A 25,684-nucleotide genomic window follows, 5' to 3' on the forward strand; every position below is an offset into this window, starting at 1 on the left:
CCCCAGTCCACTCTACCCTACTGCAGGCCAGCTCAGTGCTGAGGGGGTGAGAATAATCCTCCCTGCTTGTTTATGGCCAGTGACATGGCTTTACTATTACGAAGCAGTCTGGGACAGATAACCAGACATTTATAGGTCTCTACCCTCTGTGTGTGCGTGTCTGGGAGAGAGAGAGGGAAGAGGGATGGATTGGTGAGGGAAGGACAGGGAGATAGAAGGGAGGGGATGAAAAGTGATACAAGCGGGGAAGAATGGTTAAGAACTGGAGAAGTTTGTGTATGTTTCAATAGATATGATTTTTTTAATGTCTCTTTTTCTCAAAGGTAAATATAAGTCTCCAGTGTGTTCTTATGTATGTGTTTGTGTTCTACCCTATGTCTTCTACCCTATGTCCCTATGTCTTCTACCCTATGTCCCTATGACTTTTACCTTATGTCTTCTACCCTATGTCTTCTACCCTATGTCCCTATGTCTTCTACCCTATGTCCCTATGTCTTCTACCCTATGTCCCTATGTCCCTATGTCTTCTACCCTATGTCCCTATGTCTTCTACCCTATGTCCCTATGTCTTCTACCCTATGCCTATGTCTTCTACCCTATGTCCCTATGTCTTCTCCCCCCTATGTCTTCTACCCGATGTTTTCTATGTCCCTATGTCCCTATGTCTTCTACCCGATGTATGTCCCTATGTCCCTATGTCTTCTCCCTATGTCCCTATGTCTTCTCCCCTATGTCCCTATGTCTTCTACCCTATGTCTTCTCCCCTATGTCCCTATGTCTTCTACCCTATGTCTTCTACCCTATGTCCCTATGTCTTCTCCCCTATGTCTTCTACCCGATGTTTTCTACCCTATGTCCCTATGTCTTCTCCCCTATGTCCCTATGTCTTCTACACTATGTCCCTATGTGTGCTACCCAATATCTTCTGTGTGTGTGTTATTGTGTATTGTCTGTCTGTGTGTCATTTTGAGTCAGGCTGGCAGAGTCAACGTTATTTAAAACAGACCCTTTGTCATCTGATGCGGCCACACCGCCGGGCAGAGGTAGGAGGAGGGTTGTGATGTTATACATCTTCACTTTGAGCTCTCATTATACTATAAACGATCATGTTTTAATCATGTTTGTCTTGGTGGTGATGAGTTGATATGTGGTGTCCACAGCTTCTCTGGGTGCTAGACGTCAGTGGGAGGGGTTTGTAGTGTAATGGTGTCCGTCTGAAGACAGGGGTAGTGATGACAGGTTTACCAGGAGGAGCCAGTCCTGAGGAAAACATCAGAAAAAGAAGAGGGAGAAACATGTTGAAACAGGACAGAACACTGGGTCTGTGTCGGCGTCTGTACCTGAGGTTGTGGTGTGTGTGCTGCCATGCCTCTGTCTGTGGCCATCAGTGGTTGTGTATATCAGTCAGCGAGTGTGTGTGTGACCATCGGTTGGCGAGTCTTTGTGTGTGTGCGTCATCTGTGTGTGTGTGCGGCATCGGTGTGTGTGTCTGCACAGGGGCCGCATCACACACCAACCTGTTGACATGGGAACGTGTGCTCGGTCTAATTAAAGCCTGCGTGTGCTGTTGCTGTCTGAGGAGCCAGACGACAGGGCCAACAGGGCCTGGTGGAGCATGGAGAGGAGAGGGGGAGACGGGTCGCTTGGCAGCCCATCTGAGGGCCTCGTCAGCCGGGCTCAGACGCTGCCACAGCTGGCCTCTCCACCTCCACCAGGCCAACAATCCTGGTCTTTCTTCCCCTGCTCGGGAACGTGACGCATCACTGCTAATTCCCTTCTAATGAACTGGCTACAGAGTAGAAGGAGACTTGCGGCAGACTTATTACACACACACACCCACAGAGATACACACACACACACACACACACACACACACACACTTCAGTGGCAGTCTTAGCAGGGCTGAGTATTCCTGTCCAGCTAGGCAGCTACCAGGATATGTTCCTACTGATATACAAGCCTGGGCAGCGGACTGTTTCTGTATTAGAGAACTACGTTGTTTCCTTGTGTAAATAGCGGTAGTTAACTCCAGCCTGGTGTTAGTTGAAGTTGTTGGGTTGGGATAGCGGTGTCCTTGGTGTCAGGCCCTGGCTAGCCCGTGTGTGACCCAGGGTTTAGGGATTTGTGGTGGAATGTAATAAAACAGTAATATTATACCCCCACCACTGAGACGTTAACAAGCCGGTGAATGGATGTTTCAATGAGAGCTGTATTCCTCTCACTACAACTACAACAACCAGGTGAATGGATGTTTCAATGAGAGCTGTATTCCTCTCACTACAACAACCAGGTGAATGGATGTTTCAATGAGAGCTGTATTCCTCTCACTACAACTACAACAACCAGGTGAATGGATGTTTCAATGAGAGCTGTATTCCTCTCACTACAACAACCAGGTGAATGGATGTTTCAATGAGAGCTGTATTCCTCTCACTACAACAACCAGGTGAATGGATGTTTCAATGAGAGCTGTATTCCTCTCACTACAACAACCAGGTGAATGGATGTTTCAATGAGAGCTGTATTCCTCTCACTACAACTACAACAACCAGGTGAATGGATGTTTCAATGAGAGCTGTATTCCTCTCACTACAACAACCAGGTGAATGGATGTTTCAATGAGAGCTGTATTCCTCTCACTACAACTACAACAACCAGGTGAATGGATGTTTCAATGAGAGCTGTATTCCTCTCACTACAACAACCAGGTGAATGGATGTTTCAATGAGAGCTGTATTCCTCTCACTACAACAACCAGGTGAATGGATGTTTCAATGAGAGCTGTATTCCTCTCACTACAACAACCAGGTGAATGGATGTTTCAATGAGAGCTGTATTCCTCTCACTACAACAACCAGGTGAATGGATGTTTCAATGAGAGCTGTATTCCTCTCACTACAACTACAACAACCAGGAGAATGGATGTTTCAATGAGAGCTGTATTCCTCTCACTACAACAACCAGGTGAATGGATGTTTCAATGAGAGCTGTATTCCTCTCACTACAACAACCAGGAGAATGGATGTTTCAATGAGAGCTGTATTCCTCTCACTACAACAACCAGGTGAATGGATGTTTCAATGAGAGCTGTATTCCTCTCACTACAACTACAACAACCAGGTGAATGGATGTTTCAATGAGAGCTGTATTCCTCTCACTACAACTACAACAACCAGGTGAATGGATGTTTCAATGAGAGCTGTATTCCTCTCACTACAACTACAACAACCAGGTGAATGGATGTTTCAATGAGAGCTGTATTCCTCTCACTACAACTACAACAACCAGGTGAATGGATGTTTCAATGAGAGCTGTATTCCTCTCACTACAACAACCAGGTGAATGGATGTTTCAATGAGAGCTGTATTCCTCTCACTACAACAACCAGGTGAATGGATGTTTCAATGAGAGCTGTATTCCTCTCACTACAACAACCAGGAGAACTGGGCTGTGTTCATTAGTGCACGCAACTATAATCATTTTTTTGTTTTTCAACAGGAAACAAAAAAAGGGGGTCATGTTCATGTTTTCACAGCTCGTTCCAGTCTGTATGAACACGACCCTGAGTCCGTGCTGCCCCACAGCCTAGGCGACAAGCCCACAACCCGTTCAGAATGGTGGAAGAAGTAGCTCAATATTATGTAGTGTTTATAACATTCTAGACTAGTCCGATTCATGTTTTCACAGCTCTTTTTAACATTCCAGACCATTCTGTTTCATGTTTTCACAGCTCTTTTTAACATTCCAGACCATTCTGTTTCATGTTTTCACATCTCTTGAACCATAACTCTCCAACACTGCCAAACCCAAAGCTGAACTGTTTAGAATGTTTGGCTTCATGACATCATCGTATAGGCTAATTAGAAGCACTTATTTGACATAAATCCTCATCACACCACATAGTGGGCTTTTTTCTAAATGTCTGCCAATGTATTAAACTGTACATCACTCGGCCCGACTCCATGGAGCAGAACTTGAGCAGAATGTAACCGTAACCACAGAACAATGGAAGCCATACCCTGAGAATCCGGAACCGACTGGGGTTGCCAGGTCCATCGCTGTTCCGGTCTAAAATCTTCAAATCCTGTTAATCACTGGTGGATTATTTCTCCCTCAAATCCCTCCATTGTTGTGGCAAGACAAAACAGCTAATAGATAACCTGTCATAACCCTGATAGTCCGTCCGTGGGACTGGAGAAACCGGGTTAACATGGTGGGTCATGGGATAACGCTGGTCCTAATTCAGACCTAGGGAGGTCACGTCTGCCCATCCATAAACACATTTATGGGAGTAACATATGTGTTCATAGTGATACTATTCATCATGTAAGTGTTTGTTTTGTGATTACCACTATCAACCAGCCACACACACAGACATGGGCATCTCTGACACGCTCACTCTTAAAGCCAACCTGACTACATTTGTATCCTCAATGTCCTATGGGGAAACTGTTAGATATGTCTCTATTCCTTATAACACTCATAAATCATCCTCCACCTGATCATAGTCCTCCACCTATCATGCTCCTATCATGCTCCTGTCATGCTCCTATCATGCTCCTGTTAGAGAGGGAAGTTTTATATGGCTGGATTACTCTGGTTTACTCCAGTCATAGTTGACTTTTCCCCCCTATTGGCTCCCACAACCCGAACTCTATTGCAGTGGCTCCCACAACCCTAACCCTATTGCAGTGGGTCCCACAACCCTAACTCTATTGCAGTGGCTCCCACAACCCTAACCCTATTGCAGTGGCTCCCACAACCCTAACCCTATTGCAGTGGGTCCCACAACCCTAACCCTATTGCAGTGGGTCCCACAACCCTAACTCTATTGCAGTGGCTCCCACAACCCTAACTCTATTGCAGTGGCTCCCACAACCCTAACTCTATTGCAGTGGCTCCCACAACCCTAACCCTATTGCAGTGGCTCCCACAACCCTAACCCTATTGCAGTGGCTCCCACAACCCTAACCCTATTGCAGTGGCTCCCACAACCCTAACTCTATTGCAGTGGCTCCCACAACCCTAACTCTATTGCAGTGGCTCCCACAACCCTAACCCTATTGCAGTGGCTCCCACAACCCTAACCCTATTGCAGTGGCTCCCACAACCCTAACCCTATTGCAGTGGCTCCCACAACCCTAACTCTATTGCAGTGGCTCCCACAACCCTAACTCTATGCAGTGCAGTGGCTCCCACAACCCTAACTCTATTGCAGTGGCTCCCACAACCCTAACCCTATTGCAGTGGCTCCCACAACCCGAACTCTATTGCAGTGGCTCCCACAACCCTAACTCTATTGCAGTGGCTCCCACAACCCTAACCCTATTGCAGTGGGTCCCACAACCCTAACTCTATTGCAGTGGTCCCACAACCCTAACCCTATTGCAGTGGGTCCCACAACCCTAACCCTATTGCAGTGGCTCCCACAACCCTAACCCTATTGCAGTGGGTCCCACAACCCTAACTCTATTGCAGTGGGTCCCACAACCCTAACCCTATTGCAGTGGCTCCCACAACCCTAACCCTATTGCAGTGGTCCCACAACCCTAACCCTATTGCAGTGGGTCCCACAACCCTAACCCTATTGCAGTGGGTCCCACAACCCTAACTCTATTGCAGTGGCTCCCACAACCCTAACTCTATTGCAGTGGCTCCCACAACCCTAACTCTATTGCAGTGGGTCCCACAACCCTAACTCTATTGCAGTGAGTCCCACAACCCTAACTCTATTGCAGTGGCTCCCACAACCCTAACTCTATTGCAGTGGCTCCCATGTTGTCTTTGTGACCCACTGGACAAATCTCAAACGGCACCCTATCTGTTCCATTGCACTAACAGCACTGCTTTGACCTCATAGTGAATAGGGTGGGATTCACAACGCAGACACAGAAGGGTCCTGTGAGATTTTGCAGTGGCCTGTTGATGGATTGCAGTGGGGGGATAACTGATAAAGTGGTTTGTAGAGGTCACAGTTCAGTGGTCTCTTCAACTCACTGATTGCAGTGGCGCTTAAACCACAACCTCACCCACTGACCCACTGGACGAGACAGACTGGAACCCATCTGTTCCCTGCAAACAGACTGCTTTGACCTCATAGTGAATAGGGTGGGACAGGGAGACACAGAAGGGTCCAGGAGAGGCACTGTTGATGGAGAAGAGGGGGGGGGGTACAGGAAGATAAAGTGGTTTGTAGAGGTCACAGTTCAGAGGTCTCTTCAACTCACTGATTGCACTCTTAAACCACAACCTCACCCACTCACCGAGACAGACTGGAACCCAATACCCTGAAAGAGAGGGAGGGAGGTGGACAGGGAGAGCGAGAGAGACCAGGGAGGCACAGAGAGAAGAGAAGAGAAAGAGGGGGTACAGGAAGATACATGAGGGCACAGAGAGAGGGCGAAGAAAGAGGGGGTACAGGAAGATACATGAGGGCGAAGAGAGAGAAAGAGGGGGTACAGGAAGAGACATGAGGGCACAGAGAGAAGAGAGAGAAAGAGGGGGTACAGGAAGAGACATGAGGGCACAGAGAGAAGAGAGAGAAAGAGGGGGTACAGGAAGAGACATAAGGGCACAGAGAGAGAGAGAAAGAGGGGGTACAGGAAGAGACATAAGGGCACAGAGAGAAGAGAGAGAAAGAGGGGGTACAGGAAGAGACATGAGGGCACAGAGAGACATAAGGGCACAGAGAGAAAGAAAGAGGGGGTACAGGAAGAGACATAAGGGCACAGAGAGAGAAGAGAAAGAGGGGGTACAGGAAGAGACATAAGGGCACAGAGAGAAGAGAAGAGGGGGTACAGGAAGAGACATAAGGGCACAGAGACAGAGAAAGAGTACAGGAAGAGACATAAGGGCACAGAGAGGAAGAGAGGGCACAAGAAAGAGGAGGGGGTACAGGAAGAGACATAAGGGCACAGAGAGAAGAGAGAGAAAGAGGGGGTACAGGAAGAGACATAAGGGCACAGAGAGAAGAGAGAGAAAGAGGGGGTACAGGAAGAGACATAAAGGCACAGAGAGAGAGAGAAAGAGAGGGGGTACAGGAAGAGACATGAGGGCACAGAGAGAAGAGAGAGAAAGAGGGGGTACAGGAAGAGACATAAGGGCACAGAGAGAAGAGAAAGAGGGGGTACAGGAAGAGACATAAGGGCACAGAGAGAAGAGAGAGAAAGAGGGGGTACAGGAAGAGACATAAGGGCACAGAGAGAAGAGAGAGAAAGAGGGTGTACAGGAAGAGACATGCAAAAGCTGTATGGTCAGATAAGGGCTCGTCACAAGATGCCAGAAGGCTGAGTTATGAACAGAGAGGATGTGTTTTCATCCCTCACTATGAACATAAAACACTAGGACTGACCTTTGGTCCAGAAAATATAAAGGCAACATGTAAAGTGTTGGTCCCATGTTTTATGAGCTGAAATAAAAGATCCCAGAAATGTTCCATACTCACAAAAAGCTTATTTCTCTGAATATTGCGCATAAATCTGTTTCCATCCCTGTTAGTGAGCATTTCTCCTTTGCCAAGATAATCCATCCACCTGACAGGTGTGGCATATCAAGAAGACGGTTAAACAGCATGATCATTACACAGGTGCACATTGTACTGGGGACAATAAAAGGTCACTCTAAAATGTGCAGTTTGTCACACAACATAATGCCACAGATGTCTCAAGTTTCGAAGGAGATGCAATTGGCATTCTGGAATGGAATGTCCACCAGAGTTGTTGCCAGAGAATTGAATGTTAATTTCTCTACCATAAGCCGTGTAACTTCATTTTAGAGAATTTGGCAGTGTGTACAACCGGCCTCACAACCGCAGACCACGTGTAACCACACCAGCCCCAGGACCTCCACATCCCACTTCTTCACCTGCTGGATCGTCTGAGAAGAGCCACCGGAACAGCTGATGAAACTGAGGAGTATTTCTGTCTGGAATAAAGCCCTTTTGTAGGGAAAAACTCATTCTGATTGACTGGGCCTGGCTCCCCAGTGGATGGGTCTGGCTCCCCAGTGGGTGGATCTGGCTCCCCAGTGGGTGGGTCTGGCTCCCCAGTGGGTGGGTCTGGCTCCCCAGTGGGTGGGTCTGGCTCCCCAGTGGGTGGATCTGGCTCCCCAGTGGGTGGGTCTGGCTCCCCAGTGGATGGGTCTGGCTCCCCAGTGGATGGGTCTGGCTCCCCAGTGGATGGGTCTGGCTCCCCAGTGGATGGGTCTGGCTCCCCAGTGGGTGGATCTGGCTCCCCAGTGGGTGGGTCTGGCTCCCCAGTGGGTGGGTCTGGCTCCCCAGTGGGTGGGTCTGGCTCCCGGTGGGTGGGTCTGGCTCCCCGGTGGGTGGGTCTGGCTCCCAGTGGGTGGGTCTGGCTCCCCAGTGGGTGGGTCTGGCTCCCCAGTGGGTGGGTCTGGCTCCCCAGTGGGTGGGTCTGGCTCCCCAGTGGGTGGGTCTGGCTCCCCAGTGGGTGGGCCTATGCCTCTCAGGCCCACCTATGGCTGTGCCATAGGATTTCACATGCCCAGTCATGTCCTTCGATTAGAGAATCCTTAGATTAGGGCCTAATTTTTTTTTTAAGACTGATTTCCTTATATGATCTATAATTTAGTAAACATGTTGCATTTATATTTGTGTTCAGTATAGATAGATCTTAGGGCTTGACTTTCTGTATGACTCTATGACTGGCCTGTATGACCTTTGTATATGATCTGTCTATATTCACTGGTACTCTGTGTACTGAATGACTAGTGTCCTCTGGCCTACTGCTGTACTGTATGGGCCATTGGACAGGCCCAGTGAGTACTCACTACACACTACACACTACTCACTACTCACTAACCCAGCCTGCCTGGCTTTGCCCCAGTGGCTCCAGATAAGAGGCCTGTGTCTGGGGGCTGGTGCAGGACAGGACTCAAACTGTAGTGACAGGTGCCTTTCAGCGATACTGATCTATCAGGCTACTACAGTCAACGCTATCTGTCTGCCTGCCTGCCTTTTGGCCTGCCCATCTGTCGGTCTGCCTCACTGCCTGTCTGCCTCACTGCCTGTTTGTCTGCCTGCCCTATATCCTGGATCTCTGAAGTTAATTAACTAGACATAATGCTGTACTGTGTGAGGCTTGATATGCAAGGGCAAGGCTGTAGCGTGCACACACACACACACACACAGTGTACCTCACCTCTCAGCTTATATCCACAGCTGAGTATTTTTGCCTAAACGTCAGAGAGTATGTGTGTGTGTGTGTGTTTACCGTATAGCTGTGTGTGTTCATGACTGCGTACTCTCGGTTGGGTTCGCTCCAGTTTCTGTTCATTTTCAGACTATTTTCCCTCCAAATCTGCCTCAGATCACAGCTGCTGATGGCCCTCACCTGTGTTGCTCTCTACCTTTCTCTACCTGTACCCCTCTACCTCTCTCCCCTCTCTCTCTCCACCTCTCTATCCACCTCTCCCCTCTCTACCTCTCCACCTCTCTCTCTCCCTCTCTCTCTCTCTACCTCCACCTCTCTATCCACCTCTCTACCTCTCCACCTCTCTCCCCTCTCTCTCTCTCTCTCTACCTCTCTACCTCTCTACCTCTCCACCTCTCTCTACCCTTTCTCTCTTTTCTCTCTCTTCTCTCCACCTTTCTCTCCTCTCTCTCTCCACCCCCTCTACCTCTCCCCTCTCTACCTCTCTTTCTCTCTTTCTCTCCACCTTTCCCCTCTCTCTCTCTCGTTCTCTCCACCTTTCCCCCTCTCTCTCCCCCTCTCTACTTCTCCCCTCTCTACCCCTTTCTCCCTTTCCACTTCTCCCCCTCTCCAACTCTCCATCTCCACCTGTCTCCCTTTCTACTTCTACCTCTCCCCCCCTCTCTACCCCTCTCCCCCTCTCTACCTCTCTCCCTCTCTACCCCTCTCTTCCTTTCCAACTCTCCAACTCTCCATCTCCACCTCTACCTCTCCCCATGTATTTTATCCACCTCTCCCCCTCTCCACCTCTCCCCCTCTCCACCTCTCTACCCCTTTCCACCTCTCCCCCTCTCTACCCCTTTCTCCCTTTCCACCTCTCCCCCTCTCCAACTCTCCATCTCCACCTCTACCTCTCCCCATGTATTTTATCCACCTCTCCACCTCTCTACCCCCTCTCTCCCTTTCCACCTCTCCCCCTCTCCAACTCTCCATCTCCACCTCTACCTCTCCCCATGTATTTTATCCACCTCTCCACCTCTCCACCTCTCCAACTCTCCATCTCCACCTCTACCTCTCCCCATGTATTTTATCCACCTCTCCACCTCTCCACCTCTCCCCCTCTCCACCTCCACCCCATGTATTTTATCTACCTCTCCCTCTGTCTGACTGTCCCCTCTTTTTCCTCTTCCCTCTATCTACTGTACTCTCCTCATTCAGACTCTATCTACTGTACTCTCCTCATTCAGACTCTATCTACTCTACTCTCCTCATTCAGACTCTATCTACTGTACTCTCCTCATTCAGACTCTATCTACTGTACTCTCCTCATTCAGACTCTATCTACTGTACTCTCCTCATTCAGACTCTATCTACTGTACTCTCCTCATTCAGACTCTATCTACTGTACTCTCCTCATTCAGACTCTATCTACTGTACTCTCCTCATTCAGACTCTATCTACTGTACTCTCCTCATTCAGACTCTATCTACTGTACTCTCCTCATTCAGACTCTATCTACTGTACTCTCCTCATTCAGACTCTATCTACTGTACTCTCCTCATTCAGACTATCTACTGTACTCTCCTCATTCAGACTCTATCTACTGTACTCTCCTCATTCAGACTCTATCTACTGTACTCTCCTCATTCAGACTCTATCTACTGTACTCTCCTCATTCAGACTCTATCTACTGTACTCTCCTCATTCAGACTCTATCTACTGTACTCTCCTCGTTCAGACTCTATCTGCTGTACTCTCCTCATTCAGACTCTATCTACTGTACTCTCCTCATTCAGACTCTATCTACTGTACTCTCCTCATTCAGACTCTATCTACTGTACTCTCCTCATTCAGACTCTATCTACTGTACTCTCCTCATTCAGACTCTATCTGCTGTACTCTCCTCGTTCAGACTCTATCTACTGTACTCTCCTCATTCAGACTCTATCTTACTGTACTCTCCTCGTTCAGACTCTATCTACTGTACTCTCCTCATTCAGACTATCTACTGTACTCTCCTCATTCAGACTCTATCTACTGTACTCTCCTCATTCAGACTCTATCTGCTGTACTCTCCTCATTCAGACTCTATCTACTGTACTCTCCTCGTTCAGACTCTATCTTACTGTACTCTCCTCGTTCAGACTCTATCTACTGTACTCTCCTCATTCAGACTATCTACTGTACTCTCCTCATTCAGACTCTATCTACTGTACTCTCCTCATTCAGACTCTATCTACTGTACTCTCCTCATTCAGACTCTATCTACTGTACTCTCCTCATTCAGACTCTATCTACTGTACTCTCCTCATTCAGACTCTATCTACTGTACTCTCCTCATTCAGACTCTATCTGCTGTACTCTCCTCGTTCAGACTCATTTCATCATCTTTCTGGGCTGAGGTTAAACACACACTCACTGACAGTATGAACACACAAATACTTGCAGTACACACAGTCACACAAACTCTCTCTATCTCCACACATAACGTAGTCCTATCTAGCGGTGCTGAAGGTTCCTGTCATGTGTGGAAGGTCATTTGAATGGCTGTAAGGTTGTTGTAGCTCTCTGGAGGAGCGATGAGGTGATGGCTAAGCTGAAGAGGGGTTTCTCCTCCTTTCTCCTTCTGTTTTCTCTCATCTCTGATAAACTGGAAGCTGACAGACTGAAGCCATGGGGATCCTTCTCTAACACCAGGGGATCTGTTGTGTGGGAGGGGTGGAGTGTGTGATGTGTGTGTGGTTCGTCTTTGGGGGGGTGGAGTGTGTGATTTGTGTGTGTGCGGTTCATCTTTGGGGGTGGGGGGGTGGAGTGTGTGATGTGTGTGTGGTTGTCTTTGGGGGTGTGTGTGTGGTGTGCGGTTCATCTTTGGGGTGGGGGTGGAGTGTGTGGGGGTGTGTGTGGTGGGGGGGTGGAGTGTGTGATGTGTGTGTGGTTCGTCTTTGGGGGGTGGGGGGTGATTGTAGTGCAGAAAGATAAACGTTAGACCCATGATGGAAGCAGATGTCTTTTGCCTCAGAATGGGTCTTAATGTTGAGGTGAAAATGTGCTCCGTGGCTCTTTGCCCAGCACCTGCTAAACCATCTCTCTCTCTCTCTCTCTTTATTTGTCTTGGTGAGCCCTCTCATTCTTTCCTGTGGGGGAATTATTTGGCCGTTGAGTTGGAATCACAGATCCATTTGTGAATCGTAGTTTTCTCCCTAATGTTCTAATGTTATCCGGTTAGGTTGAAGCACAGTGAATTCGGAAAGTATTCAGACCCCTTTGCTTTTTCCACATTTTGTTACATTACAGCCTTATTTGAAAACTTATTAAATATATTTTTTACATCATCAATCTACGCATAATACCCCATAATGACAAAGCAAAAACTAGTTTTTTTCTTCTTTTAAAAAAAACAACATTTTAGCAAAACCAGAAATACCTTACATAAGTATTCAGACCCTTTACTATGAAACTCGAAATTGAGCTCAGGTGCATCCTGTTTCCATCGATCATTCTTGAGATGTTTCTACAACTTGATTGGAGTCCACCTGTGGTAAATTCAGTTGACTGGACATGATATGGAAAGGGACACACCTGTCTATAGAAGGTCCCACGGTTGACAGTGCATGTAAGAGCAAAAACCTTGGTTGGGGAGGTGACCAAGAACCCGAAAGGTCATTCTGACAGAGCTCCAGAGTTCCTCTGTGGAGATGGGAGAACCTTCCAGAAGGACAACCATCTCTGCAGCACTCCACCAATCAGGCCTTTATGGTAGAGTGGCCAGATGGAAGCCACTCCTCAGTAAAAGGCACGACAGCCTGCTTGGAGTTTGCCAAAAGGCACCTTAAGGACTCTCAGACTATGAGAAACAGGATTCTCTGGTCTGATGAAACCAAGATTGAACTCTTTGACCTGAATGCCAAGCATCACATCTTGAGGAAACCTGGCACCATCCCTACGGTGAAGCATGGTGGTGGCAGCATCATGCTGTGGGGATGTTTTTCAGCGGCAGGGACTGGGAGACCAGTCAAGCTCGAGGTAAAGATGAACTGAGAAAAGTACAGAGAGATCCTTGATGAAAACCTGCTCCAGAACACTCAGGACCTCAGACTGGGGTGAAGGTTCACCTTCCAATAGGACAAAGACCCTAAGAACACAGCCAAGACAAAGCAGGAGTGGCTTCAGGACAAGTCTCTGAATGTCAGAAAGAAGGAAGAAGACTTGAGGCTGTAATCAATGCCAAAGGTGCTTCAACAAAGTACTGAGTAAAGGGTCTGAGTACTTATGTAAATGTGATATTTCTGGCTTTTAATTAGAATACATTTTCAAAAATCTTTCAAATCTGTTTTTTCTTTGTCGTTATGGGGTATTGTGTGTATATTGATGAGGGAACCAAAAAATGTCATCCATTTTAGAATAAGGCTGTAACATAACAAAATGTGGAAAACATCAAGGGGTCTGAATACTTTCTGAATGCACTGTATGCAGAGAATATAAAAAAAGCACTGACCTGCATGTGACCTTCAGTGGTGAAAAGAGACAGACAAGAGGAATTTGTCCTGTTTGTTCTAAAAACAATTATAAACTGGGTGGTTCAAGCCCTGAATTCTCATTGGCTGAAAGCCATGGTATTACAGACCGTACACCACGGGAATGAAAAAATATATATTTTTTTTTTTTGTAAGGTGTCACATCTCAAAGCACTGTGAGCTCAACATGAACGTATCACCCAGTCAGGTGTAAGGTGTCACATCTCAAAGCACTGTGAGCTCAACATGAACGTAACACCCAGTCAGGTGTAAGGTGTCACATCTCAAAGCACTGTGAGCTCAACATGAACGTAACACCCAGTCAGGTGTAAGGTGTCACATCTCAAAGCACTGTGAGCTCAACATGAACGTAACACCCAGTCAGGTGTAAGGTGTCACATCTCAAAGCACTGTGAGCTCAACATGAACGTAACACCCAGTCAGGTGTAAGGTGTCACATCTCAAAGCACTGTGAGCTCAACATGAACGTATCACCCAGTCAGGTGTAAGGTGTCACATCTCAAAGCACTGTGAGCTCAACATGAACGTAACACCCAGTCAGGTGTAAGGTGTCACATCTCAAAGCACTGTGAGCTCAACATGAACGTAACACCCAGTCAGGTGTAAGGTGTCACATCTCAAAGCACTGTGAGCTCAACATGAACGTAACAGCCAGTCAGGTGTAAGGTGTCACATCTCAAAGCACTGTGAGCTCAACATGAACGTAACACCCAGTCAGGTGTAAGGTGTCACATCTCAAAGCACTGTGAGCTCAACATGAACGTAACACCCAGTCAGGTGTAAGGTGTCACATCTCAAAGCACTGTGAGCTCAACATGAACGTAACACCCAGTCAGGTGTAAGGTGTCACATCTCAAAGCACTGTGAGCTCAACATGAACGTAACACCCAGTCAGGTGTAAGGTGTCACATCTCAAAGCACTGTGAGCTCAACATGAACGTAACAGCCAGTCAGGTGTAAGGTGTCACATCTCAAAGCACTGTGAGCTCAACATGAACGTAACAGCCAGTCAGGTGTAAGGTGTCACATCTCAAAGCACTGTGAGCTCAACATGAACGTAACACCCAGTCAGGTGTAAGGTGTCACATCTCAAAGCACTGTGAGCTCAACATGAACGTAACACCCAGTCAGGTGTAAGGTGTCACATCTCAAAGCACTGTGAGCTCAACATGAACGTAACAGCCAGTCAGGTGTAAGGTGTCACATCTCAAAGCACTGTGAGCTCAACATGAACGTAACAGCCAGTCAGGTGTAAGGTGTCACATCTCAAAGCACTGTGAGCTCAACATGAACGTAACACCCAGTCAGGTGTAAGGTGTCACATCTCAAAGCACTGTGAGCTCAACATGAACGTAACAGCCAGTCAGGTGTAAGGTGTCACATCTCAAAGCACTGTGAGCTCAACATGAACGTAACACCCAGTCAGGTGTAAGGTGCCACATCTCAAAGTTCATAAGACTGTTAAATAATGAACCAAATAGCTACCCAGAATATCTGCGTTGACCCTTTTTACACTCTTTGGACTCACCACATTCACTGCTGCTACTGTTTATTGTCTATCCTGTGGCCTAGTCACTTTATTCCTACCTATATATGAATGACGTGATCGATGGCTTTGTGTGTGTGTGTGTGTGTGTGTGTGTGTGTGTGTGTGTGTGTGTGTGGGAAAATGCACTCCAGTCCCAGTGCTGTGGAGCGTGACCACTGTAGAAAACAGTATGGATGATCTGTGATAAGGCCAGAACTCCATTATTCAGCTGTGTGATTGGTGTAAGTTTCTCCTATGGGATAGTGTGAGAAAACACAAGATAAACATACAGAGATAAGAGAATGAGAGAAAGGGCCATTTGGTATTGCACCTATTGGAGACATGGAGGAGGGTGAGGGAGGGAGAGAGAGGTGGACGGAACAAGGGGGTGTGGGAATGGAGGGGCTCCCTGTGGACTGACTTGGACATGGGAACACAGAGAGGCACTAACGAAGCGTGGCCGCCCCTCACTGACTTCACAGGGCTGGGGTGGGTAGAGAGAGGGATGGAGGGGTTCAGTCCAATCTGCAGGACTGTGAGAGAAAGAGAGGTGTGTGTGTGTGTGAGAGAGGGAGATGGAAATAGGGGGTAGCAGGGCCCCTATTCAGTTCCACTTACATCAGAAACAACCAAAACACCTTGGTTTGAACAAGGGACCAATCACAGCACTTTTCCAGAAGTCAGCATGTACAACATGTACTTGTTCTCATTCATTCAGCTTCTCAGAGTTCAACTCTGGATGTCTATTTGCTGTGTGCTTTGGGTTACACACACACAGACAGACACAGTTCCGTGTCCCTCTAGTCAGCGGTATCAGGGAGACACACAGACAGTTCCGTGTCCCTCTAGTCAGCGGTATCGGGGAGACACACAGACAGTTCCGTGTCCCTATAGTCAGCGGTATCAGGGAGACACACAGACAGACACAGACAGTTCCGTGTCCCTATAGTCAGCGGTATCAGGGAGACACACAGACAGACACAGACAGTTCCATGTCCCTATAGTCAGCGGTATCAGGGAGACACACAGACAGACACAGACAGTTCCGTGTCCCTATAGTCAGCAGTATCAGGGAGACACACAGACAGACACAGACAGTTCCGTGTCCCTATAGTCAGCGGTATCAGGGAGACACACAGACAGACACAGACAGTTCCATGTCCCTATAGTCAGCGGTATCAGGGAGACACACAGACAGACACAGACAGTTCCGTGTCCCTATAGTCAGCGGTATCAGGGAGACACACAGACAGACACAGACAGTTCCGTGTCCCTATAGTCAGCAGTATCAGGGAGAACAGTCAGTCTACTCCAGTCTGTCATTAGATTCATATTTATACATCATGACATCACCACTCACTGTGGATGATTTGTGTGTGCGTGTGTTTGTGTGTGACATTCAGCCATAGAATGGGCCTGATTGACCAGCCTGTTGTGTTCAGTGGGGCACAGCGTTGTGGAACGTTCAGATAAATATAGATATATAACATAGAACAGATATTCTGAAAGGTCTGTGTATTTATCAGACCCTCCACCTCTACATCTTCCTCACTATCAACAACCATCCCTCCCTCTATCACGGTCTGTCTGTCCTCCTCTCTCTGACCATGATGCCTTACTCTGGCATTCTCATGGAGGGACTGTGATGTGAAGCTGTGACCTCACACACCACTTCCCTTCTGACTCTATTACAAGAAGTCCCCTGGACACTACTCTGTATGTGTGTGTGTGTGTGTGTGTGTGTGTGTAGAATTTTTGTGCTCAATTTGTAGTTTAATGCCAGAAATTGCTTGCTTTGATTAATATGTTGTTATTCTTTATAATGACCAGCTAATTAGCCAAATAAAAATATAATAACATATTGCTGAGGGAGGATATCTGCAGTGCAAGTTAAGGTTCCTAGTACTGAACTACGACATGTAGCATTCCTCCTGTGAGTGGTGTGTTTCCCATCTAGTGGTTGGTGATTGAAACTACAGTAAACTGGCCTGTTGATTTTTGTGATTGATTCAACTTGTTTTGCAGCTTGTTGAAAATCTTCTCTCTCTTTGTATCTTTTCCCCTCTTCTCTCTCTCCTCCCCCTCCTCTCTCTCTCCTCTCACTCTCTCTCTTCCCCCTCTCTCTCTCTCTCACTCTCTCTCTTCCCCCCTCTCTCTCTCTCTCTCTCTTCTCCCTCTCTCTTCTCCCTCTACTCTCTCTCTTCTCCCTGCTCTCTCTCATCCCTCTACTCTCTCTCTCTCTTCTCTCTCTCTCTCTCCCTCTCTCTCTCTCTTCTCCCTGCTCTCTCTCATCCCTCTACTCTCTCTCTCTCTTCTCCCTCTCTCTTCTCCCTCTACTCTCTCTTCTCCCTCTCTCTCTCTCCCTCTACTCTCTCTCTTCTCCCTCTCTCTTCTCCCTCTACTCTCTCTCTTCTCCCTGCTCTCTCTCTTCTCCCTCTCTCTTCTCCCTCTACTCTCTCTCTTCTCCCTCTCTCTCTTCTCCCTCTTCCCTCTCTCCTCTACTCCCTCTTCCCTCTACTCTCTCTCTCCTCCTCTACACTCTCTTTCCTCTCTCTCCTCCTTCTATACTCTCTCTTTCCTCTCTCTCTCATCCCTCTACTCTCTCTCTTCTCCCTGCTCTCTCTCTTCTCCCTCTACTCCCTCTCTCCTCTACTCCCTCTACTCCCTCTCTCTCTTCTCCCTCTACTCCCTCTCCATCTTCCCCCCCTCTTCTCCATTCTCAGGACCCTGATGCCTTTGTTTGACCCTGACTCAGGCCTCCTCACAGTATCTGGGATGGTAAGATGTAGTTTGTTGTCTCCCTTAACAGATAGTATGAAGGCAGCTGGCCTCATTTCATATTTGACCATTATCTTCCTCAGTAAATACATGTCTGCTTTGTTCTCTCTTCCATAGGGAGATAGTGTCATTGACTGCTTCGTTCTCTCTTCCATAGGGAGATAGTGTCATTGACTGCTTCGTTCTCTCTTCCATAGGGAGATAGTGTCATTGACTGCTTCGAGGTGTCTGCCACTGAACCATTCCTTTCCCAAGGTAAGGACAGATCTTCAGTGGTTGTTCATTTTCCAATACTGTCCTCCTACCTCTCCCACTCCCTCTCTCACACACCCAGGTCTGTCCTCCTACCTCTCCTGCTACCTCTTCCACACCCAGGTCTGTCCTGCTACCTCTCCCACTCCCTCTCTCACACACCCAGGTCTGTCCTGCTACCTCTCACATACCAGGTCTGTCCTCCTACCTCTCCCACTCCCTCTCTCACACACCCAGGTCTGTCCTGCTACCTCTCCCACTCCCTCTCTCACACACCCAGGTCTGTCCTGCTACCTCTCCCACTCCCTCTCTCACACACCCAGGTCTGTCCTGCTACCTCTCCCACTCCCCTCTCTCACACACCCAGGTCTGTCCTCCTACCTCTCCCACTCCCTCTCTCACACACCCAGGTCTGTCCTGCTACCTCTCACATACCAGGTCTGTCCTGCTACCTCTCACACACCCAGGTCTGTCCTGCTACCTCTCCCACTCCCCTCTCACACACCCAGGTCTGTCCTGCTACCTCTCACATACCAGGTCTGTCCTGCTACCTCTCACACACCCAGGTCTGTCCTCCTACCTCTCCCACTCCCTCTCTCACACACCCAGGTCTGTCCTGCTACCTCTCCCACTCCCTCTCTCACACACCCAGGTCTGTCCTGCTACCTCTCACACACCCAGGTCTGTCCTCCTACCTCTCACACACCCAGGTCTGTCCTCCTACCTCTCACACACCCAGGTCTGTCCTGCTACCTCTCCCACTCCCTCTCTCACACACCCAGGTCTGTCCTGCTACCTCTCCCACTCCCTCTCTCACACACCCAGGTCTGTCCTGCTACCTCTCCCACTCCCTCTCTCCCACACCCAGGTCTGTCCTGCTACCTCTCCCACTCCCTCTCTCACATACCCAGGTCTGTCCTGCTACCTCTCACACACCCAGGTCTGTCCTCCTACCTCTCCCACTCCCTCTCTCACACACCCAGGTCTGTCCTGCTACCTCTCACACACCCAGGTCTGTCCTCCTACCTCTCCCACTCCCTCTCTCACACACCCAGGTCTGTCCTGCTACCTCTCCCACTCCCTCTCTCACACACCCAGGTCTGTCCTGCTACCTCTCCCTCTCTCACACACCCAGGTCTGTCCTGCTACCTCTCACATACCAGGTCTGTCCTCCTACCTCTCCCACTCCCTCTCTCACACACCCAGGTCTGTCCTCCTACCTCTCCCTCTCTCACACACCCAGGTCTGTCCTGCTACCTCTCCCACTCCCTCTCTCACACACCCAGGTCTGTCCTGCTACCTCTCCCACTCCCTCTCTCCCACACCCAGGTCTGTCCTGCTACCTCTCCCACTCCCTCTCTCACATACCCAGGTCTGTCCTGCTACCTCTCCCACTCCCTCTCTCACACACCCAGGTCTGTCCTGCTACCTCTCCCTCTCTCACACACCCAGGTCTGTCCTGCTACCTCTCACATACCAGGTCTGTCCTCCTACCTCTCCCCTCCCTCTCTCACACACCCAGGTCTGTCCTCCTACCTCTCCCTCTCTCACACACCCAGGTCTGTCCTGCTACCTCTCCCACTCCCTCTCTCTCACACCCAGGTCTGTCCTGCTACCTCTCCCACACCCAGGTCTGTCCTGCTACCTCTCCCACACCCAGGTCTGTCCTGATACCCCTCCCACACCCAGGTCTGTCCTGCTACCTCTCCACACCCAGGTCTGTCCTGATACCTCTCCCACACCCAGGTCTGTCCTGATACCTCTCCCACACCCAGGTCTGTCCTGCTACCTCTCCCACACCCAGGTCTGTCCTGCTACCTCTCCCACACCCAGGTCTGTCCTGCTACCTCTCCCACACCCAGGTCTGTCCTGATACCTCTCCCACACCCAGGTCTGTCCTGATACCTCTCCCACTCCCTCTCTCACACACCCAGGTCTGTCCTGCTACCTCTCCCACTCCCTCTCTCACACACCCAGGTCTGTCCTCCTACCTCTCCCACTCCCTCTCACACACCCAGGTCTGTCCTGCTACCTCTCCCACACCCTCTCTCACACACCCAGGTCTGTCCTCCTACCTCTCCCACTCCCTCTCACACACACCCAGGTCTGTCCTGCTACCTCTCCCACTCCCTCTCACACACACCCAGGTCTGTCCTGCTACCTCTCCTGCTACCTCTCCCACACCCAGGTCTGTCCTGCTACCTCTCCCACTCCCTCTCTCACACACCCAGGTCTGTCCTCCTACCTCTCCCACTCCCTCTCTCACACACCCAGGTCTGTCCTGCTACCTCTCCCACTCCCTCTCTCACACACCCAGGTCTGTCCTGCTACCTCTCCCCTCCCTCTAACACACCCAGGTCTGTCCTGCTACCTCTCCCACTCCCTCTAACATACCCAGGTCTGTCCTGCTACCTCTCCCACTCCCTCTAACATACCCAGGTCTGTCCTGCTACCTCTCCCACTCCCTCTAACATACCCAGGTCTGTCCTGCTACCTCTCCCACTCCCTCTAACATACCCAGGTCTGTCCTGCTACCTCTCCCACTCCCTCTCTCACACACCCAGGTCTGTCCTCCTACCTCTCCCACTCCCTCTCTCACACACCCAGGTCTGTCCTGCTACCTCTCCCACTCCCTCTCTCACATACCCAGGTCTGTCCTGCTACCTCTCACACACCCAGGTCTGTCCTCCTACCTCTCCCACTCCCTCTCTCACACACCCAGGTCTGTCCTGCTACCTCTCACACACCCAGGTCTGTCCTGCTACCTCTCCCACTCCCTCTCTCACACACCCAGGTCTGTCCTGCTACCTCTCCCTCTCTCACACACCCAGGTCTGTCCTGCTACCTCTCACATACCAGGTCTGTCCTCCTACCTCTCCCACTCCCTCTCTCACACACCCAGGTCTGTCCTCCTACCTCTCCCTCTCTCACACACCCAGGTCTGTCCTGCTACCTCTCCCACTCCCTCTCTCACACACCCAGGTCTGTCCTGCTACCTCTCCCACTCCCTCTCTCCCACACCCAGGTCTGTCCTGCTACCTCTCCCACTCCCTCTCTCACATACCCAGGTCTGTCCTGCTACCTCTCCCACTCCCTCTCTCACACACCCAGGTCTGTCCTGCTACCTCTCCCTCTCTCACACACCCAGGTCTGTCCTGCTACCTCTCACATACCAGGTCTGTCCTCCTACCTCTCCCACTCCCTCTCTCACACACCCAGGTCTGTCCTCCTACCTCTCCCTCTCTCACACACCCAGGTCTGTCCTGCTACCTCTCCCACTCCCTCTCTCACACACCCAGGTCTGTCCTGCTACCTCTCCCACACCCAGGTCTGTCCTGCTACCTCTCCCACACCCAGGTCTGTCCTGATACCCCTCCCACACCCAGGTCTGTCCTGCTACCTCTCCCACACCCAGGTCTGTCCTGATACCTCTCCCACACCCAGGTCTGTCCTGATACCTCTCCCACACCCAGGTCTGTCCTGCTACCTCTCCCACACCCAGGTCTGTCCTGCTACCTCTCCCACACCCAGGTCTGTCCTGCTACCTCTCCCACACCCAGGTCTGTCCTGATACCTCTCCCACACCCAGGTCTGTCCTGATACCTCTCCCACTCCCTCTCTCACACACCCAGGTCTGTCCTGCTACCTCTCCCACTCCCTCTCTCACACACCCAGGTCTGTCCTCCTACCTCTCCCACTCCCTCTCACACACACCCAGGTCTGTCCTGCTACCTCTCCCACACCCTCTCTCACACACCCAGGTCTGTCCTCCTACCTCTCCCACTCCCTCTCACACACCCAGGTCTGTCCTCCTACCTCTCCCACTCCCTCTCTCACACACCCAGGTCTGTCCTGCTACCTCTCCCACTCCCTCTCTCACACACCCAGGTCTGTCCTCCTACCTCTCCCACTCCCTCTCTCACACACCCAGGTCTGTCCTGCTACCTCTCCCACTCCCTCTCTCACACACCCAGGTCTGTCCTGCTACCTCTCCCACTCCCTCTAACACACCCAGGTCTGTCCTGCTACCTCTCCCACTCCCTCTAACATACCCAGGTCTGTCCTGCTACCTCTCCCACTCCCTCTAACATACCCAGGTCTGTCCTGCTACCTCTCCCACTCCCTCTAACATACCCAGGTCTGTCCTGCTACCTCTCCCACTCCCTCTAACATACCCAGGTCTGTCCTGCTACCTCTCCCACTCTCTCACACACCCAGGTCTGTCCTCCTACCTCTCCCACTCCCTCTCTCACACACCCAGGTCTGTCCTGCTACCTCTCCCACTCCCTCTCTCACACACCCAGGTCTGTCCTGCTACCTCTCCCACTCCCTCTCTCACACACCCAGGTCTGTCCTGCTACCTCTCCCACTCCCTCTAACATACCCAGGTCTGTCCTGCTACCTCTCCCACTCCCTCTAACATACCCAGGTCTGTCCTGCTACCTCTCCCACTCCCTCTCTCCCACACCCAGGTCTGTCCTGCTACCTCTCCCACTCCCTCTCTCACACACCCAGGTCTGTCCTCCTACCTCTCCCACTCCCTCTAACATACCCAGGTCTGTCCTGCTACCTCTCCCACTCCCTCTCTCACACACCCAGGTCTGTCCTGCTACCTCTCCCACTCCCTCTCTCACACACCCAGGTCTGTCCTGCTACCTCTCCCACTCCCTCTCTCCCACACCCAGGTCTGTCCTCCTACCTCTCCCACTCCCTCTCTCACACACCCAGGTCTGTCCTGCTACCTCTCCCACTCCCTCTCTCACACACCCAGGTCTGTCCTGCTACCTCTCCCACTCCCTCTCTCACACACCCAGGTCTGTCCTGCTACCTCTCCCACTCCCTCTAACATACCCAGGTCTGTCCTGCTACCTCTCCCACTCCCTCTAACATACCCAGGTCTGTCCTGCTACCTCTCCCACTCCCTCTCTCACACACCCAGGTCTGTCCTGCTACCTCTCCCACTCCCTCTCTCACACACCCAGGTCTGTCCTCCTACCTCTCCCACTCCCTCTCTCACACACCCAGGTCTGTCCTGCTACCTCTCCCACTCCCTCTCTCACACACCCAGGTCTGTCCTGCTACCTCTCCCACTCCCTCTCTCACACACCCAGGTCTGTCCTGCTACCTCTCCCACTCCCTCTAACATACCCAGGTCTGTCCTCCTACCTCTCCCACTCCCTCTAGCATACCCAGGTCTGTCCTCCTACCTCTCCCACTCCCTCTCTCACACACCCAGGTCTGTCCTCCTACCTCTCCCACTCCCTCTCTCACACACCCAGGTCTGTCCTGCTACCTCTCCCACTCCCTCTCTCACACACCCAGGTCTGTCCTGCTACCTCTCACACACCCTCTCTCACACACCCAGGTCTGTCCTCCTACCTCTCCCACTCCCTCTCTCACACACCCAGGTCTGTCCTCCTACCTCTCCCACTCCCTCTCTCACACACCCAGGTCTGTCCTCCTACCTCTCCCACTCCCTCTCTCACACACCCAGGTCTGTCCTGCTACCTCTCCCACTCCCTCTCTCACACACCCAGGTCTGTCCTGCTACCTCTCCCACTCCCTCTCTCACACACCCAGGTCTGTCCTGCTACCTCTCCCACTCCCTCTCTCACACACCCAGGTCTGTCCTGCTACCTCTCTCCCACACCCAGGTCTGTCCTGCTACCTCTCACACACCCAGGTCTGTCCTGCTACCTCTCCCACTCCCTCTCTCACACACCCATGTCTGTCCTGCTACCTCTCACACACCCAGGTCTGTCCTGCTACCTCTCCCACTCCCTCTCTCACACACCCAGGTCTGTCCTGCTACCTCTCCCACTCCCTCTCTCACACACCCAGGTCTGTCCTGCTACCTCTCCCACTCCCTCTCTCACACACCCAGGTCTGTCCTGCTACCTCTCCCACTCCCTCTCTCACACACCCAGGTCTGTCCTGCTACCTCTCCCACTCCCTCTCTCACACACCCATGTCTGTCCTGCTACCTCTCCCACTCCCTCTCTCACACACCCATGTCTGTCCTCCTACCTCTCCCACTCCCTCTCTCACACACCCAGGTCTGTCCTCCTACCTCTCCCACTCCCTCTAACATACCCAGGTCTGTCCTGCTACCTCTCCCACTCCCTCTCTCACACACCCATGTCTGTCCTCCTACCTCTCCCACTCCCTCTCTCACACACCCAGGTCTGTCCTGCTACCTCTCCCACTCCCTCTCTCACACACCCAGGTCTGTCCTGCTACCTCTCCCACTCCCTCTCTCACACACCCAGGTCTGTCCTCTAATCTCTACTTCTTTCTCCCTCTTATTCTCTCCTCATCTCTTTCTCTCCAGTGAGCCACTGTCTGACGGACGCCCCAACGCGAGGCGTTGCCATGGTACCCAAGTTGGCATTGGATGTCATGTCCTGTGAGGTCATGCGGGTCCTGCAGCTGACGGACAGCTTCATCGTGCCAATCAACTACCACGTGCCCCGCAAGGTCCAGTATCTCTCAGGCTACTGTAACAGCAGATCCATCTGTCATTTTGATGTCATGGCAACAGTTCTTTCCCTGTACTTGTTTCTAAACTGATGGGGGGGGACTTGGCAATAGTGTCTTTGTAGTCACTGAGGAAAATAAAGTTATGGAATGAGCAACCATTCAACAAGCCTTTATGTCTTCCATTTTAGAGTATGTCTGCTTTTGTGTGTCTAATTCAGTCAGGACAGGAGTTCCATGCAGACCTGTACCCAGACACCTTGGGCCGGACGGCAGCCATGTCAGCTGCAGAGTGGTGGAAAGGTGGCGAGAAACAGGTACCACCATCACTCTACACAATATAACTCTAATCTGTATTCTAACTTGGATGTACCACCATCACTCTACACAATATAACTCTAATCTGTATTCTAACTTGGATGTACCACCATCACTCTACACAATATAACTCTAATCTGTATTCTAACTTGGATGTACCACCATCACTCTACACAATATAACTCTAATCTGTATTCTAACTTGGATACAATGTGCATACAGTACCAATAGAAATGCTTGGTTTTTGGGCGGTTTGTACTTCAGGACCAAGCAATAGCCTGCTGTTCTCTTAAACATCCAATCATGGGCGTCTTCTCAGGTTGAGAAGGTCAGTGTCAACCCATCCAATCGTCAGAAGCCTAACAACGCTAAGCCAGCCAATCAGACGCCTGCTAAGAAAGAGCTGCCCAGTGGGAGGAGCAAAGAGGTCAGAGTCCAGTATCATCCGTTCTCCTCCTCCTCTATGGGTCGTTTTCATTTCTCTTTTGGCTCCCTCCGTTTCCTCATTCCCTCCGTTTCCTCATTCCCTCCGTTCCCTCATTCCCTCCGTTCCCTCACTCCCTCCGTTCCCTCATTCCCTCCGTTCCCTCATTCCCTCCATTCCCTCCGTTCCCTCATTCCCTCCGTTCCCTCATTCCCTCCGTTCC

The 25,684-nt window shown here is 50.5% G+C and overlaps 1 protein-coding gene across 1 annotated transcript in view; it reads left to right on the top strand.

Moving 5' to 3' along the window:
* coro7 (coronin 7) overlaps window positions 1–25,684 on the top strand; it is a 262,730-nt gene that overhangs the window by 219,687 nt on the left and 17,359 nt on the right. The window contains 5 exon segments of the mRNA XM_042318189.1: window positions 17,936–17,990; window positions 18,188–18,245; window positions 24,574–24,719; window positions 24,941–25,036; window positions 25,357–25,464. Coding sequence (XP_042174123.1) covers window positions 17,936–17,990; window positions 18,188–18,245; window positions 24,574–24,719; window positions 24,941–25,036; window positions 25,357–25,464 — 463 coding nt within the window.

The sequence above is a fragment of the Oncorhynchus tshawytscha genome, unplaced genomic scaffold (genome assembly GCF_018296145.1).
Source record: "Oncorhynchus tshawytscha isolate Ot180627B unplaced genomic scaffold, Otsh_v2.0 Un_contig_8974_pilon_pilon, whole genome shotgun sequence".
NCBI lineage: Eukaryota > Metazoa > Chordata > Actinopteri > Salmoniformes > Salmonidae > Oncorhynchus > Oncorhynchus tshawytscha.